At 36.1% G+C, this 17,707-nt stretch overlaps 1 protein-coding gene across 1 annotated transcript; it reads right to left on the bottom strand.

Annotated features, from left to right (window-relative positions):
- Positions 1-9,514: 9,514 nt before the first annotated feature.
- On the bottom strand, positions 9,515-15,683 carry LOC126621070 (subtilisin-like protease SBT2.2). The gene is made up of 10 exons (XM_050289438.1): positions 15,062-15,683; positions 14,350-14,509; positions 13,753-14,150; positions 13,066-13,161; positions 12,326-12,398; positions 11,879-12,161; positions 11,133-11,458; positions 10,780-11,050; positions 10,351-10,632; positions 9,515-10,107 (listed from the first exon to the last, which is right to left on the bottom strand). Exons 1-10 carry the CDS (start codon positions 15,280-15,282, stop codon positions 9,677-9,679), a joined length of 2,541 nt encoding a protein of 846 aa, XP_050145395.1. The 5' UTR covers positions 15,283-15,683; the 3' UTR covers positions 9,515-9,676.
- Positions 15,684-17,707: the final 2,024 nt, after the last annotated feature.

Genomic DNA, 17,707 nt, shown 5'->3' with positions numbered 1-17,707 from the left:
CTGGACAATGTCGTTTCATCTATTCATTTAATGAGTATTTGCGAGGCCGTTTGTTTTTGGGCTTTGGCTTATAGAGATTCATCTATTCATTTACCGAGTATTTGCGAGGCTGTTAGTTTTTGGGCCCTAGCTTATAGAAACTAATACCACATCAGTTTATTTATCTTTGCTTTTCTGTTTTTTGTTGAAATTATTTGCTTTTGTTTCTCTACATCGTTCCCTCATAGGCTTATCCTCCTTCCCTTTTCTAGTCTAATTTTTCATTGCTGATCAATTCATCTTGGTTGTCTGTGTGTTCTTCTCTTTGGTTCCTTTTTTTGTGTTTTCATTTACATTTGTTTCCTTTGTTTTCTAATTATAGAGGATAATTCTACACTTATTTTACAATAAGAGAAGAAAAAAGTTTGAACCTAGGACACAATAGGTTAAAGAAGAAAGCCCTAACCCACTTGAATTGTTTGCTTTGTTTTAAACCAGTAATAAAAGTAAAAGTAAAGACAGTATGTAGCACATAAACTGCATTTAGTCTTTGTAGCTTGATACGTTATTTGTATAAAGATTATGAATGAAAAGTTAGTTTGTAGTTTATTGTCTAGTTTTTTAATAATATATATATCTATTTTTTTTTTAAATTTTATATTAGGATTGTCTAATGCTAAAATCCTAGATCTACCGCTCTCGTTACTTTTTCCCCATATAAAGTGAAAAACTCACTTATTTCCTTTCCCCATTCACGTCCTATGTCTTTCACGTCCTATGTCCTGTCTTTCACGTCCTATGTCTGCGTTGGATAAAGTGAAAACGCACTTATTTTCTGTCCTTTCCCCTTCCCGTTGCCTCTGTAGTACGTCTGTGTCACATGCTCTGTTTGTAGTTTATTTTTATTTTTAAATATGCTTACGTAGTCTCTGTATATCCATATTTTGACTGCTCTGGCCAGTAAGTAAAAATTGACTTGTACTTTCTTGAGCATATCTTGGGGCGACAATAATTTACCTTTAAGTTCATGACAGTAAGCAAGCAGAGTAATGCTAGTACAACGACTGCTCCCAGTAAAAGTTTCCTCGGGAAATTTATGGTTTCCACAATATATATATATATATATATATATATAAGAATATGTTATCTACATATCTTATTTTATTTTTTACAAACTTTATAATTTCTTTCCGTTGATTTTCTTCAATTCATCAGATACGAATGTTGAAAATTAAAAATATTTGTGAGAAATAAAATATAATGTGTGGATATTACACATATATATATATATATATATATATATTATATCACCAATAATTTACCTTTAGGTTCATGACAAGCAAGCAGAGCAATGCTAGTACAACGACAGTCTCCCAGTAGTAAAAGTTTCCTCGGGAAACTGCTCCCAGTAAGTCTGGTTTCCACAATATATATATAAGTTCAAATTCTGCTTGTTAGCCTTATTATTCATGTAGATATTTTCAAAATTTATATTAGTATTAATGGATTTTATTAGTTTATTTTATGTATAGAAAACTTTCCAACTCATCTAAACTGCATCTGAATGATGATATTAGCATATTAGCATGTTGGTAACTATGAGTATGAATGTATGATCACTCTCTCTCTCTCTCTCTCTAGCTGTATTTGCATGGTGGAATGAATGTTATATTCCATATATAACAAATAAGATTGTGAATCATTATAATAAACTTACGCAGTTGTAGGAGGCCATGCCAAACAAGCTTTTGGGTCCCCTCGTTTTGTTCTTCGTGGAATGTATGTTATGTGCCATAAGAAGCTTTTGCCTCTAGTTAAGTGACTAATGACATTGGCATTCATGGTGGTGAGTTAACGTAAATAAACTTTGAGTTCGAATATAATTTGGCTGGTTATATTTCCTTGTGTATATTCATCAATATAGAGAGTTTACAAGGAAGAGTTTGAGGTTGAATCAAACTCTTGTAAAACAAACTGATTACACAAGAGATAATTGCGTAAAGCTAAATTTACAAAATTCAATCGTAGAAACCCTAAGGCTGCACATAATCTTGAACAAGTCAGGCTTTGGAGAAGCATCTACGTTCAACTGTTTGGATGAGGAAATATTTGAAAACTCAATTGGCAGAGTGAGGCTTTGGTAACCGACGATATCATGCATTTGCTTTTCTGGATACAACTATGACACTTAATCAAGCTTTGTCTCATTCATTTAGTGTGACATATAACGTATTCAAAAAGTCAGAGACAAGTCGATCGATATATTTGCTCTTGTGATGATTGAAGAATTAGCGAACTCACAAATTCTGCTTAGTGCTTTAATCAAATAATTAATTGTTGCATAAATATTAAATGGTTGTTGACATTTGTAAAGAAATTCGGGCTGTTGATAAGAAGCTGCACTTTTGACTTTTAACCATATTATATATTTTTATAATCTTCAATTGTTAAAAGTTGAAATCGTGGATTTGGGTTCTATATCGTTTTAATTGTGCATGAAAAAGTTTAACAAAGCTTTATAGTTTTTCTTTATTTTTTTTTTAAAAGGCATCGGTTGGTGACGATGCTACCTCATTTCATTCTTTCGGAGGCCGAAAAAACTTACAGAAACATTATAATTTTTTATTTTTCTAGTGAGTTGGTACAATGTGCACTAATTAGCAGTAAAGGATGGAGACTTAGCTATTAATGGTGCAATAAGTCCATGCACCTACACTCATATATTGAACGAGAAAATGACATTAAGATTCGTCTACGCTAAACGCTAGATGTTCCTTGTTATCCGATCTGAGCTTGGCCCTTATTCATTACTCTTTACTGACACTATTGATTTTCCTTCGATCCGTTTAAGGAAACTTCAGTTTGTCCACCACTGTAAAAGATTTTTGCCACTTTTAACATAATATGCCCACAACTATTATCCCTAATAGTAAACAAGCAAAGATTTGATCCATCCATCGTCTACCATCAGTAGTATATGTTAATATTTAAAGCAATTGGATTAAACAAATTAAAAAAAAATCAAACACTATAATTAATTAACAAGAGTAAACAAAAGGTGAAAAGTGGTGATCAATTAATCGCTCCCTTTTAAACTTTCATGCAAGCAGTTTACATCTATTTGTATGGAAAAATGCTAGAATTAGTCGTACATGAGTTGATCATGTTGATCATGATAATTCTTAATTGTAAAACCTAAGAAAACATGAAAGTGGTGAGACTAACTCAGGAACGCGCTTTCATCCATTATTAGTTTATTGGTTGCATACGTTAATATTCTAAAACCCGTATCATCTACTCGTATTTTTACACGTGTAAGCTCGTTAATTTCCCCCCATAAAATGAAGAACTGATCACTTGTTTTAACTTAACATCTCCAAATTAAAGTTCGCAGCTAGGGTGAGGTGCTAGGTGCATTGAAATTTGTAGATGACCAAATCAAACAAGAAGTAAGACATACAACTGAGAATATGAGATTGTCTATTTGCTCCAAAAGTGATTCGATCACCAATTTAGCATTGAAATTTCATCCAAGCGACTTTATGGGTTTTAATGTGTGAATCCCACCAAACCTATCTACAAGTATATTTTTGGTAAGTAATTATTAGTAGTTTATGCTCTCCTAAATCAAAACTCAAATCCTCCACTGCCCAAAGAGCCATAGCTCATGCTCCCCAAAAACGCCTCAGTTTCTCACTAGCTAGCTACAAGTGCTATGTGTGTGTGTATAGTGTTTTCATTTCTTGTCACGTGACAGATCAAGTATATACAGAACATTTAATTTGACGCATGCATCTCCAACAAATATATATATATATATATATATTTATACACATATATATTAGTTGCACTTGCACAGTATACATACATTCATCTAGGGCCGGAAAAAATTTCCGAAAATCCCAAACCAATCCGAAAAATTCCCAAACCCAAACCGAAATTATTCCGAACTTTGGTAATCCCGTACCAAAAAATATCGAAATATTTAGTATGAGATTGGTTTCCAGATTTTTTTTATTCGGTAATACCGAAATCCCAAAATCCTCTTTTCCTTTTGCTTTTCGCTCCTACTTCCCAGCGCTAACAACGAAAAAAAAAGATTGGCATACAAATAAAACCCATGCCAGAACCGCAAAGAGAAAAGTTCTCTCCGCTGTGAGAGTATATCTCTTCTTGGTGAGAGTCTGATCAAGAAACCTTAAACACAGTTCAGCTCCTGTCTTTAATTCATTGACCAACCTTCTGACGCATTCAACTCCCTCAACAACCCCACCTAAATCCCCACCTTAACAAATCCACCTACATCCCCACTAAATCCTTGTCTGTATGCACCCAACCCTTTATACTCTTAAATTCTCAAATCTTTGAATCCAGATTTGCCCTGGTGGGTCAGGTTGGGAGAGTTGGGGGATGGGACAGCTAATCCCTCCTCTATCCGCAGAAAGCGTCAGGAAAGAAGCAACCCTTGTTAATTACAGATCTAAAGACTATGGCAATCAGACTCGAAGTAATTACCCCCACCCTCTCCGGAGAAGTAATTACCCCCAACTACCCAAGGCTATGAAGGCAGAGACAGATATTCATACCACCAACGGATCTAGCAGTTTGAATTAGGGATTTACGATTTAGGGTTTTGATTATTTCGGATTTGCATGGTCAATTTCTCCTTTGTATGTTCGATTTCTGCAGGTCTTAAGCAATTTATGCATTGGTCAGTATTTCGGGAATCCCAATTTGTTTCAAAATCTCAAAACTATTTCAGAATTCTCGAAAATTTGGTTTATGATCGATCTTGAAATTAAGATTCCCGAAAACTTCGATTTGGAAATCGAAACGTGATTTTCGATTCGATATCTCATACCGAACCAGCCATACGTTCACCACATCTCCAGTCAAATTCTTAGTGGAACAAAGCCATGCATTAATTAAAAAAATTAAATAAATAAAAAGAAAACTGATTTTAAGGCATTAGTACGTACTGGTCTGCAATCTGAAGCCGAAAACGAAAGGGAGCAAAATCGAAAATGTTAACAATGGCTCTGAGTCGGACAAAGCCACACATTCCTTTTTTTTAATAATTAAAAATAAAAATAAAATAAGTCATTCATGAACCTCTCCTCCTCTCCTCCTCATCCTCCTACTCTGCCTATAAAATAAGCTTCACAGGAGACTATTCTCCCAACACAACTCAGACTTCCCTCTCTTCCCTCTAGTAAATGCTTGGTTTCTTTTTACCACCCTCCACCCACCACCATTAATCCGGACCCCCTAGATTAGTCGTCAATACTCTTCAAAGCTTCTATAATCCAATTCCTCACCTACGTCCTTCGTAATTCTTTCTGCACACACAAAGATACTCCTATTTAGCGTCAATGCTTACTTCCTAAATGCATTCCCAACTCAATGTACATCAAATTAAGGTTCAAATTCTCCAGCTCCGGTATATATTCCCCTCTTTCAGCACGTCTACGGTAATCCTCCGCTGTCTGCATCTCCGATGCAGACATCCTCCTCCTCACCAACCCCTTGACTTGCTCCTTTTTCAGTACAACCACACATTCATTTTTTGTAATATCCAGGAGATTCTGCATGAGCTGGGTCAAAGCGTTGCTGTATTGGTTTTGGGATCGGGTATGGTTCAAAATGCAATTAGTGTTTCTGAGTATTGCATCTGCTCTCGGAGAGAAAGTATTTCATAGAAAGTCACATCTAGCCAAAACTCTCTCTCTCTCTGAGCTGATGCAATACTCAGAAACACTAATTACATTTTGAAACCTAACTGATCCCAAAACCAATATAACAACGCTTTCACCCAGCTCAGGCAAAATCTCCTAGCGATTACGAAAAATGAAAGTGTGGTTGTTCTGAGAAATGAGCAAGTCAAGGTGTTGGTGAGGAGGAGGACGTCTGCATCGAAGATGCAAACAACTAAGGATGACTGTAGATGCAGACAGCTAAGAATTACTGTAGATGTGCTGAAAGAGGGAAATATATACCGGAGCTGGAGAATTCGAACCTTACTATGACGCACGTTGAGCTGGGAATGCATTTAGGAAGTGAGCATTGGCGCTGTACAAGGAGTACCTTTGTATGTGTAGAAGGAATTACGAAAGCACGGATGAGGAATTGGATTACACAAGCTTTGGGGAATTGTTGACCAGTCGAGAGGGGTCAGGATTAATGTTATTGAGGATTGAGGGATGGGAATGATGTCCGTATTGTTGGTTTGTTAATTAGTTATGAGTGAAGCTTGTTCAGGTTATGGTGGTAGTAGTGCTAGAGTGGAGTGTTTTATATTACGTTGAAATTCTAGTTGTAAGTTGATGAGTCGTCGGTCGGCGGTCATGTAGTGTAGTAAGTTGTTGAGAGTCGTTCGTCTTGTCATGAGGACGCCAGGTACGTGGGCTTTTGGCATGCAGTCGAGTTTATGTATTTGCTATGAGATTATTAATAGATTTCGTATTTAGTTTCAAATTTGCTTGAGCTATGCACTCTTGTTTTTATAGTATTGTTTCTCTGTATTAGTTTGTTTCCCTTTCCTCGCTAGTTAATTTGTACTTCCTGGGTGTTGTTTGTCCTGCTCAGTTTGCTTTCTGGGCAGGCCAGTTGCTTTTTTTTTAATGAATAAAAACTGCAGAAAATTGACAAATTAAATAAATGGTGCAAAATGTTTTGTTACAGAAATATATCCATCATAATTTGTATTCATGTTCATTATGTGGCGCTTGCGTCGGTTGGTTCTACGGAGATAGTGATTCTGTTTGGGTCAATCGGCCCCCATTGTTGCTTGTTTTAATGAATAAAAACTGCAGAAATTTGACAAATTAAATAAATGGTGCAAAATGTTTTGTTACAGAAATATATCCATCATAATTTGTATTCAAGTTCATTATGTGGCGCTTGCGTCGGTTGGTTCTACGGAGATGAGTGATTCTGTTTGGGTCAATCGGCCCCCATTGTTGCTTGTTTTAATGAATAAAAACTGCAGAAATTTGACAAATTAAATAAATGGTGCAAAATGTTTTGTTACAGAAATATATCCATCATAATTTGTATTCAAGTTCATTATGTGGTGCTTGCGTCGGTTGGTTCTACGGAGATGAATGATTCTGTTTGGGTCAATCGACCCCCATTTTCGGTTTATGTTTTGCACAATGATGATCTTTCATGTCGTCATTAATTTTGTTGCGGTGGTGGTTGGGGTGACGCTTCCACTTGGTGAAGGTGTCTTTGTGTTGTATCCCCGTTCACTACTTGTTTGCCTTCTTGGTGTTTGCCTCTCCGTAGGCTTTCCTGTTCTCTTTTGACTTCTATGCCTTTGTATGTTTTCCCTTGCTTCCAAAAAAGAAAAAGAAAAAACAAGTTCATCATGTGGCAGGATCAAAAAGTAACCTAGCTAGTTATATATACGATAATATCTAGTTTGACGTGGACCTCTGTCTATTTTTATATATATATATATAGAGGGTTTTTTGAATGTTACATATTAAATTAAAGGAAAACTAATTAAAATATTTGAAAATTTTGAGTTTTAACGATAATGACAAAATAAAAGGTAATGTGATTTTTCGTTAAAATGAATAGTACCGAGAACTTTTCATTAAAATTCTCATAAATTAAACCTATAAATATCAAATTTTTGGGTCTCGATCGGTTCACCTTAGAGCCCTTCAAACCTTCTAGCAAGTGAGATGGGTTGCCTCAGTACCCCAACAATTACTTATGAGTCTTTGCACGTGATGAACAGATTGATATGATGCGGCACATGTCAAACAATAAAATGTTAACAAAAAAACCAAAAGCTACTTTGTGAGGAGAGCGGTGCCCGCCCAATAAAAGCAAGATATTTTTCTTGATTATAATTAATTAATGATTCAGGAAGTTGGTGTGGTGGGGTGTGCCGTGTGCTTGAATTTGGAAGCATGGGAAGTCTTCGTGTTTCCAAGTTCGAAAGCAGTTGATAGAAGTAAATGATATTTTTGCCAAGAGAAGAAATGGCAATGAATGTTATGTGGTTAAGTTTGGTACGCACATAAAGCAAAAACTCAGCTGCTACAGCCGGGATTTATTGGGGCAAAGCTGACATTGGACTGCAATTAGAGAGCTCTTGTTGTTATAACATTTGGAGGATATGGCACGTGTATATTGCTATTGTAGACGCAGTGACGGAGTCAGAATTTTATATGAGGGGCCTCTCATAATGTAAAAAAAGAGGGTAGTATTTATAAATTTACTAACAAAAAAGAAAGTATTATTGACATTCCGAAAATTTCAATATACACTCATCTCAAGTGTATTTTTCTACATTTTTCAAATTTTGAAATCATTGCATGATAACCTCGTCGTGTATGCTATCGAAAGAATTAACAAAATCAATACAAAATTTACAAACACTAACACTCAAGTAAGAGGTAGAATAGAGTAGAAACGAATAAAAATTATAGACATTAATAGAGATTTACAAATCTTATTGTGCTTATTGAAGTGATTTGTAATTTTTATTGTAAGTTGAATGGATTTGGAATTTGAAACGACAAAAGATATGAAATTTCGAGAATGAGATATGAAATAGCTCACGAATTTTTAAATTGCACCGTGAAAGACATCACTTTAAAGTGTGATGCAAGATTTTTTATTTTATAAATAAAAGTGAATGATGGGTTTAATTTAAGGGTTTGATTTGTGATAAATGACCATAACAAGAGTTAATGATTGAATATATCTAAATTTTTGGACAGTAGGAGGGTCCTAAATGAAGAGAAATAGGAATAATACACATGTTCCTGTATCTATATAACTTTCAAGGTCAAGATAGGGCCCCAAGATCTCTTGGCCTCTTGGAAGAGGATCCTCTCCTGAGCTTAGGATGGGGTTCATCCTGATTACGAAATCTGGACCGTTTAAATTTAATCCAACGGTTCCAAATAGGGGGATCCTCTAAAATTTATAATAATTATAATCGTTGGATTAAATTTGAACGGCCCGGATTTCATGGTTAAAAGAATCCCCATCCTGAGATCGGGAGAGGATCCTCTTCCTGCCCTCTTGGTGCCTCCGTCAGTGTGTAGGCGTACGTGTCAATAATAAAATATCAAGTGTACATCTTTTTCTTACATGACATTGTATAACTAACACAAATATACTATATGGTATAATGGTGCATCCGGTCTCTATTTAGAAATTCTGTACAGTTAAGATTAGGTGACCTATCCTTGCTCACAGTACCAAAAATTACCACTTGTCCGATGAAGTTTTGCAAGACGAACGACAATTCGACAGGCAAATATAGGCAAGCTGAAGGCAAGTAGTACTAGTCACCTTGTTAATAAAGATAAACCCTTGGAACATGCATATTAACTCAGCTTTTCTGCACACGCCGCAGCTGCCATTGCCAGTTACAGTTCATTTCTATCATCTTTCATAAGAAATACGACTTCCATTAGCTCTAATCAAATTTTCAATGATTAATCACAACCCAATCTAACTAAAACCTTTGTTATTAACTGATATGCTGCATATGAGAGAGAGAGAGAGATGGAGTAACACTTAAGTAGAATTTTTCACTGTATCTGCACAAGAGATGTTACAAGACTTACATGACCTTTCATTTACAATATAATGAATGAATGGTTAACCACATTTTGCAAGCAAGAAACCAAAACCAACCAAATAAGATACAGCACACCACCGTAGATTTTTAACCGTTGGCTGTAGTATTATATGTGATTTTGACAATGACTGACAAAGGAATGTTGATAACATGGCCTAGATTTCCAAGTAGTCCGACACTCCCATAGCTAGCAGTCGTGCTGTTACCCGTAGCATTAACGAACACGCTTAAGATCTGTGTCTCCCCACCGGCAATCGAAAAATTAAGTGGAGACACCTTTAATGAAACTCCGAAAGGAGCACTCCAGCCAACGGTATAAGTTTCATTTTCAGCAATGTTCCTCACTGTTCTCAGCACCGTCCTAGACTGGTTTAGTTTTGCTATTGTTATTGATGGCAAGTTCAGGTCACCTCCACTGATGGTAGAATTATAAGCCCAACAGCTCTCACCGGTGTAATTCAAGACCACAGGAGCCGATCCATTAATGCCACAAAGAAATGACATATAATTGTCATAACCTACAACAAGAAGATATGGTTTTCGGTTTTCAGACAAAATATACTGCATCAAACACAAACATAATCACTTGAGGAATGATACACCCACTAGTCTTTGCTTTTATTAACATCATAATTTTCGATAAGATGATTGTTATTATGAGATACAGATTTTCATTTTCTAAAAAAAAAAATGCAAAGTTCTAAGCATATGGATCAGGAAGGAAGTTAATGTTGTTTATGAGAAGAAATGGAGTAACTTACTGGCATCAAAAATCAATCCTGGATTCAGCGCTGCTGTGGCATTCACAAAACCACTGCCCATATCAAAGGGCGTTGCTGGAGACTGGTTTTGATCTGGAAATGCATAAGCACGCTGAGCCATTATGGGCCCACCATTCTTGTCATATAGAGAAGCAGTTGTGGAAAGTGCAGATGCAATCGCTGAAGGACTGAAATTGGGGAACTTCTGCCTAACCAGTGCAGCAAGCCCAGCAATATGAGGAGCAGCCATGCTTGTCCCAGACATAATTGCGAAGTTCTCGCCTGAAGGATAATACAACGGTAGTTACATAATAATGTTTGAAGTAAAAACCGTCATCTATCAATCAAAATACTGAAGTAGTTATATATTTTTTTTCAGTAAACAAAGCAGTTATAGTTTGAATTATATTACTATGTCAAAGTTCTCACCTTGAAATTCAATCGAGTCTTGCCCAACAGAACTCCAAGCAGCCCATATAGAATTTCCAGGAGCTACCAAGTTGGGTTTCATTATGTCTGCATCATCAAGAAAATTGTCTTCCGGATCTGGACCTCTAGCAGAGTAATACATGATCTTTGGCGCAGAACTACTGTAATTTGCTTTCAAACCTCCACAAATGGTTGCGAGTGCCCCAAATTTGGTAATTCTCTTTGTCACAATATCTCTCTCCAAGGAAAGATTGTAGTATTTCATTAGAACCTGCCAAATATATCATAGAGCCTTGTTAATATATGAGAGAGACAGATTTTGAATCTGGACTCGTATTCAGAAATTTGCACACCTTGGAATCTTCTGGGGATGGAATTATGATGCCAGGTATTTTCATTGGAGTTGGGTTAAGCTGAAAACCGATTACAAAAGCATCCATGGTGAACACAACACCAACTGCACTTAGGTTTTTGGCTGTTTCTAAGGATTTATTGATGGTGGAGACTCCTAGCACAAATCGAATTGAGTAGCTACAGATCAAGAGGTTTCCCCGGATCAAATCCTGATTAAAGTTGCTCGGGTCTTGGCATTCACCCACATACATATCATCTGACACTGGTGTGCCATTGTTCAAAGCATGTGTGGCAGAGATCATTGTGTACATTGTATCTGTTCCCGCTGTAACAGAAACAGAAGTAATCAGAAATAAGTATGTAAAATGTATCACTAATGGAAAAAGGAACTCAAGGTTGGGCAATGTAGAAACCGTGTGAACATAGATAACTTTAAATATTAAAATTCCTCTTTATCACAAATGAATGTAGATCTCTTTTCACAATTCTCTAGTGAAAGTTACTGGACTACCATACTGGATATCAAAGTAGCATTCCATATAAGATCAAATGTGGATTTGGGTAGCTTATAAACTATAATGCTCCTTGTTTCACTAAAAATTAGTGATCCAGTTTGTAACTGCATAACTTCAAAAGTTAATATTTAACCTAAAGCGTAAAGAATCAAGACAGGAATAGTTGTTAAGATTATCCTGTGTGACAAAATTAAAGCGAAGGATCAATAAAATTTAGGAGAAAAACTTACGTGCAAGTCCAACTCCAGTAATGGTGACATTGTTGCCAAGCATTATAGAATTGCTGTAGTTTCTGTCGTGAGAGGCAGAACCAACAGTGAATATCCATGGACTAAAGGAAGACATGCTCTTTGGTGATGGTCCGGTATTTCCTGCTGCTTGGACAACAAATATACCAGCCTTTACAGCTGATAGTAATGCCATGTCTATTGGATTGAAAAATGTTGCAACTCCGGGAGGACGCCGGTTGGGAGTGATTGATAAGCTTATTATGTCAACCCCGTCCTGAGCAGCCTGGAATGCATAAATATGTTAAAATTATAGATGTTAAAATGGCAAAGAATCTATATAGAGCAAGAAATATAGATAACTGATTTCTTATAAGTTTGAAACCCCAATGGAGACTCATCAGCAAAAAATAGTTTCACTTCCCAGACATAGACCAAATTGGTATGTACCTGATCTATGGCAGCAACAACATCAGCCGCAAAGCCTCCAAAACCTTTGTACAATGCCTTGTAAACAGCAATGCTGGAATGGATAGACATGTAGTTACAACATAAGAACATAAAACATTCCCAATTGTTTATGCACTGGAAAGAAATGAATTCTCTTGGGCATCAAATATTGATTTCTTAGGTTCTTTTTTTATAAAGATTTCTTAAGTTCTTAAAGAGGAAGGAACAAGATGTAGGATGTTTGTTACTGCAAAGCGTACAAATTAATAGACAGAGTTTTGTTTTAGTTGTAAATTATAAAAAGTTGTTTCCGAGTCTCAGTGGAAGAGGTCCCCTGAAGATAAAAGATGACGTTTTAGAGGAGAATAGGAAATCTGAGTACCATGTCAGAAAGGAGTCTACTGAGAATCTGCCTTATATCTCGGCTGAAATGAGCTGTATGAAATCTATTGAGAACTAGTGAATCTTCTATCCCCAAGAAATCCCAAACAACAAATTGTAAGTATGGAATTAGCTGTTTAATGTCCCTCTTAAATTCCTATCATTAGCTGGTGTAACATCACAGTGAAGTTTGTGTACAGTTCAAGAATGTATTTGGTGATTAAACAATTCTCAGATCTAGGTTAATTTTGTTTGTCGCATGTTCAAAGAAAATTGCCGTTCAATAGACCTCCTTTTTATAACAGTAGTTTAAGCACAATATCAATAAACAAAGTGATACTAGGATCTAGAGTTGTTACTGTGCATGAGGAGCCATCCCACTTGCATTTCCGAAACTATGCCCAGCTACAACCACTGGGATTCCATGGTTTCCTGCAGCAATGGAAGCGGTGTGCCTGTAAATTAAAATGAGATCCTTCAACTACCTTTTGAAATGATTGTTAAGCACAAGAAAGCAGACATAACTACATCATCTTTTCAAAGAATTTAAAAAGATACTTTATTGTGCTTTAAATATCATTAAAAGAGCTAAATAGGATTTTCTCAGAATGTAATTTGAGAGGTCATACGACCATGTCATGTTTACATCAACTTGATGGGTTAGTAGTTTTTTTAAATTTTTCTTTAATGTCGAAATAAATTTCATAATTTAGGTGCATGTGTGAAATATGATTAATTAAGAACTAAAATATATTTCATTGCAATGAAAACACAGAAAGCTATTACAGTTGCACACACACATATAACCTCCAAAATGAATATCGGTGTAAAGCATGAAGGACCTCAAATAACACAAAGAAAAATAAAAGAGAAAAATATACAAGGGAAGAGTTAAAAAAAAAAAAAAAGTATTAATGTAACAAACTTCATATGTCTTTGACTCTTTATATGAAAGCATTAATGTAACAAACTTCAATTTGAGAGAAAATAACACAGATGCAAAAGAAACAATGGAGCAGTTTCTCTGGGGCAAGTTAGAAACTCACGTGCCATGACCATCACCGTCAAATGGAGAAGCGTAGTCCTTAGATGAATTGAAAACACCTCTGGTTATAGCGGATGATGCAAAATGGCGGGCTGCAATAAGCTTCCTATTGCAGGACCCAGATGGGAAATCGGGAGTAACCTCGCAGATGCCACAGAAACGGGCAGGAACCGGATATGGACGTTCAGATGCATGGTCATCAAAACTAATGTGAGTTGGATCAATGCCGGTATCGATAAACCCAATAACGACCCCTTCTCCAGCTGATTCATATCCCCCTCCTTGAACCCATGCTCCTTGTGGTAAACCCAAGAACTGAGGAGTATGGGTGGTTGCAGTTCTAACAGAAAAGTCCAAAACCACATTTGCTACTTCTCTCCTCCTTGAAAGCTTATCAACCTCCAAAATTCAGAAATGCCACCAAATTAGGTACTTGATCAAAAAAATAATTTCAAGAGGACACAAGATGCAGCAATACAGGACACACAATGTTCCAATTTACTCAAATGTATTTGACAATTGAAATTAACAAATATAATTATCTAAACATATATCGCATCCTTTTATGGATTTTTATATAAAAATGAATAATCCATACCTGATCTTGGGTAACAAACACAGCAAATCCGTTTATCAAGTAGTGGTAGCTGTATAGCTTCAGATATTTCTCCCCTCTCAACACCCTCCTCAATAATGAATCATGAGTTCGAGCGATATAAGAGCTATACCTACCATCCCTTCTCGAAATATTTCTAAACCTAAAGGGAAGACATTAAAAGCATCATCAATCATGCTCAAGGTCCTAACAATACATGTCAACTAATGTAAGATAAAACGGAACAATCAGGGATAAGTTTGGAGGGGAAAGAAAAAGAAAGCACAAAACATCATAGGAATGTCGGATACTCATTAAGAATGAATAAATAACTTTTTGACATGGTGAACAACTTAATTACTGCCCCATAGAGGAAAATTTACTCAATTCTTTAGCAAGGTAAAGGGGGAAATGGACAACATTATATGTGCAAGTTTCCACATTTTTATAGGAAACAATTCGTACAGACGATATATGGAAAAGGGAACAACAACATAGGACCCCATGAGCAAAAAACATCCAAGCAAATTGGTTTCTCCACATTTGATTTGAGCATTCATCTTGATTTCAAAGGTGCATAATTAGCCATCAGAAAACAAAAATTCACAACTTTAAGCTGTACTAAATCACAATTGAAAAGCCAATTCAAGGTGAAAAAGCAAACTAGTTTTAGAGAGTAAGAAAATATTGGTAAATGAAGGATAAAAATGGTTACCTTGGTTTGTGAATGTTCAACCTCTCAGAAGCACCGCCAGGTCTAACACCATTTTTGCTGCTCCTTCTCAACTCTGCATCGTAGTGAACGGCCGGAGCTTCTCTGAGAGTAACGATATACACAGCCGCGAAGTTATCAGAATCTTCGTCTTGACAAAAAGAAGTCCTAAGCATCCCCAAAAAAAGCACCCCCATCAAAAGCACGCCATGGAAGCTTCCCATTTTAGACCTAAAGCAGCAACAAGAGCAAAATCCTAGAAGAAAAAAAAACACTTCCCCAGATGACCAAAATCGGCTTTTGGGCACAAGTGCTTAGCAACTCATGTCCTCTATTTCTCAAAGCAAGCTTATTTCATGGAGCATTTGCAGAATGTGGAAAGAAGCAGAGCTGCAGAGGGAAGAAGAAGCAGAAAACCAGAGATCCTTTTTCTACAATGTGACAATTGGTGTGAAGGGTCGAGATAAGAAGTGAGCTGGCCGAGAAAGCTGACTGCTTTTCGGTGCAAAAGGGATATTTTTTCGTGCACTTTGGCTTCTCTGTGTGTGTGCAAGAAATTAGAGGGTACACACAAGACAAGAGAAGAGGGGGAAGAGGGGGAGAGAGGGAGACAGACAGAGAGAGAGAGAGAGAGAGAGACAGGGTATGAATAGCTGGAAGCTGGAGCACCGAGAATCCGTGTACACTTTCTTGGATACTGTGCATTTGAACGTTTGTTTATGCAAAGGGGAAAAAAAGCTACGGTCTGAAAATCTTTGGACTCTTTGAGAAATATGAACGTTTTGTTTTGTTTGTATTGTATGGTTTTTTTGTACATAATTTCTTCTTGTATGATTTTTGGACTGAGTCACATTCTAACAGTTTAGCATTGTTGATACTATTCTTTATTACTTTTCACATGTGTTTTTTGTTGTTCAATTAAAATCGTTCACGTGTCAAATTTAAAATTATTTACGTATCAAGTTTGAAATTTGTCACACGTAAGAAATGTAAAGTGGCTAGGACGACCATTGCTAACATAATCCACAAGCAATGGATGTCTTGCACGATAGTGATTAACAAACAACCAAATACAACCAAAATTTGTGTACTTCTGAAACTAGCAAGAACATCAGCTGCAAAATTAGCTTTTCTAAAAACAAGTACCAGTAATGAGTTGTGATCCTCCAAGCACACAATCAACCATTCCACCAAAGGGAAATGTGAATCAAGCTCCACATTTTCTGGCTATCTGCTTGGGAAATATTTACAGTAGTTCATTGCCTTGTAAACAAGAAGGGAATGGTGTTGGTTTGATGTTCGTTCAAGTCAACGAGAGATTTTTCATTATGCCAGAAACACAGGTCGATACATTAAATGTCATAATAGAAGTGGTTAGATATTACAACAACAACAAAAAACCACTTATATTATGACACTTAATATATTAATCAGTGTTCTCGGCATACTAAAAAGTTTATGTCGATCAACATTCTTTCTTGTCTTGGCCCCTTTGTTTTTTTTTTTGGGGGATTGTCAAGTTTGACAAACGTTCTAATTTTTTAAGGAAAACTAATGAAAATGGCTTGAAAACTTTGAGTTTTAATGATAAGGACAAAATAAAGGGTAAAGTGAATAATACCAAGATTGACTTTTTAGTGTAAAAATGTAATTTTTCGTTAAAGTGAACAGTACCAGGTGTTTTTCGTTAAAGTTCCCAATTTTTTAAGATCACCCGTGATATCCTCTGCCGAAGAAATAGACAGATAGAGAAGAAAGAAGGTTTTATTGGCCCTTTGGGTGTTCTGTTTGTCTCGTGGGTGGGGGTCTTGTGAGACGGTGGTGTATTGAGTACACCATTGATGAGTGCGCATGTGAATACCACAAAAAGGCCGAATTTCGGTGCACCTTCTATTGTTTGGAATCAGATAACTCAGATATTTTGGGTACATTATTGAAGTGATGCCTCAGTTTAATAACACAAATAAAACACGTACTACATTGTATGAGTGTAACACTAAAGGTATATTAAATTGACAATGAAGCATTTGTAGTTAGTTCTATTTTTTATTGAAAGCGTAGCGGATTCTATTTATGAGTGTCTCTCGTTTTCAATTTTTTATAAAATTTGTAACCAGTTCGATTTGTGAATCTTTCACTTATATTTCTATAATCCAAATCCCTTATGGTAGCCATACTATAGTATGATGATGCATGCGTCCATTGTGCACTTTAGGAAGTACGATTTAATTAATTGTCGTTGGGAGCTAAAAGGAACCTGATTCTTACAATCATTTGGTCACTCTTTTTTTGATCCAAATTGATGACCTCCTCCATGTGAATATCAAAGGGAAAAGCAAAATAAAAAAAATTGAAGAAAAGAATTGTCTACCGTTGCAGTTGGTCCTTTGACTGATTTGTGTCGAGAAACTTACCCATAACATTTTTTATTATAACAAAATATCATGATTAAAATGAACTCATTTCATATAAATTTTTATCCTCGAAAAGGCTAAGCTAACTTTCTTTTTTCATCTCGAGCTTATGGTTTAGTCTCTTGGACTGATCTTGGACTCTCATTATTCATTTTCCCAAAGCCCAACAATACCAAATGGGCATAGGTTCCACATATATGCCAATGGTTTGGTCTGAGAGGAAATGGTCTCTCTA

The sequence above is a fragment of the Malus sylvestris genome, chromosome 5 (assembly GCF_916048215.2).
Source record: "Malus sylvestris chromosome 5, drMalSylv7.2, whole genome shotgun sequence".
Classification (NCBI taxonomy): Eukaryota; Viridiplantae; Streptophyta; class Magnoliopsida; order Rosales; family Rosaceae; genus Malus; species Malus sylvestris.
This window is presented reverse-complemented; position numbering and strand designations above follow the sequence as displayed.

Bases quoted from the DNA above. Each gene is read 5' to 3' on its own strand.
- LOC126621070 (XM_050289438.1), bottom strand. From the start codon at position 15,282: ATGGGAAGCTTCCATGGCGTGCTTTTGATGGGGGTGCTTTTTTTGGGG. The intron at 14,151-14,349 runs GTATGGATTATT...TGAATTTTGGAG, and splicing joins TGTTTGTTACCCAAGATCAG to GTTGATAAGCTTTCAAGGAG. The intron at 12,162-12,325 runs GTACATACCAAT...TATGCATTCCAG, and splicing joins TTGTTGCTGCCATAGATCAG to GCTGCTCAGGACGGGGTTGA.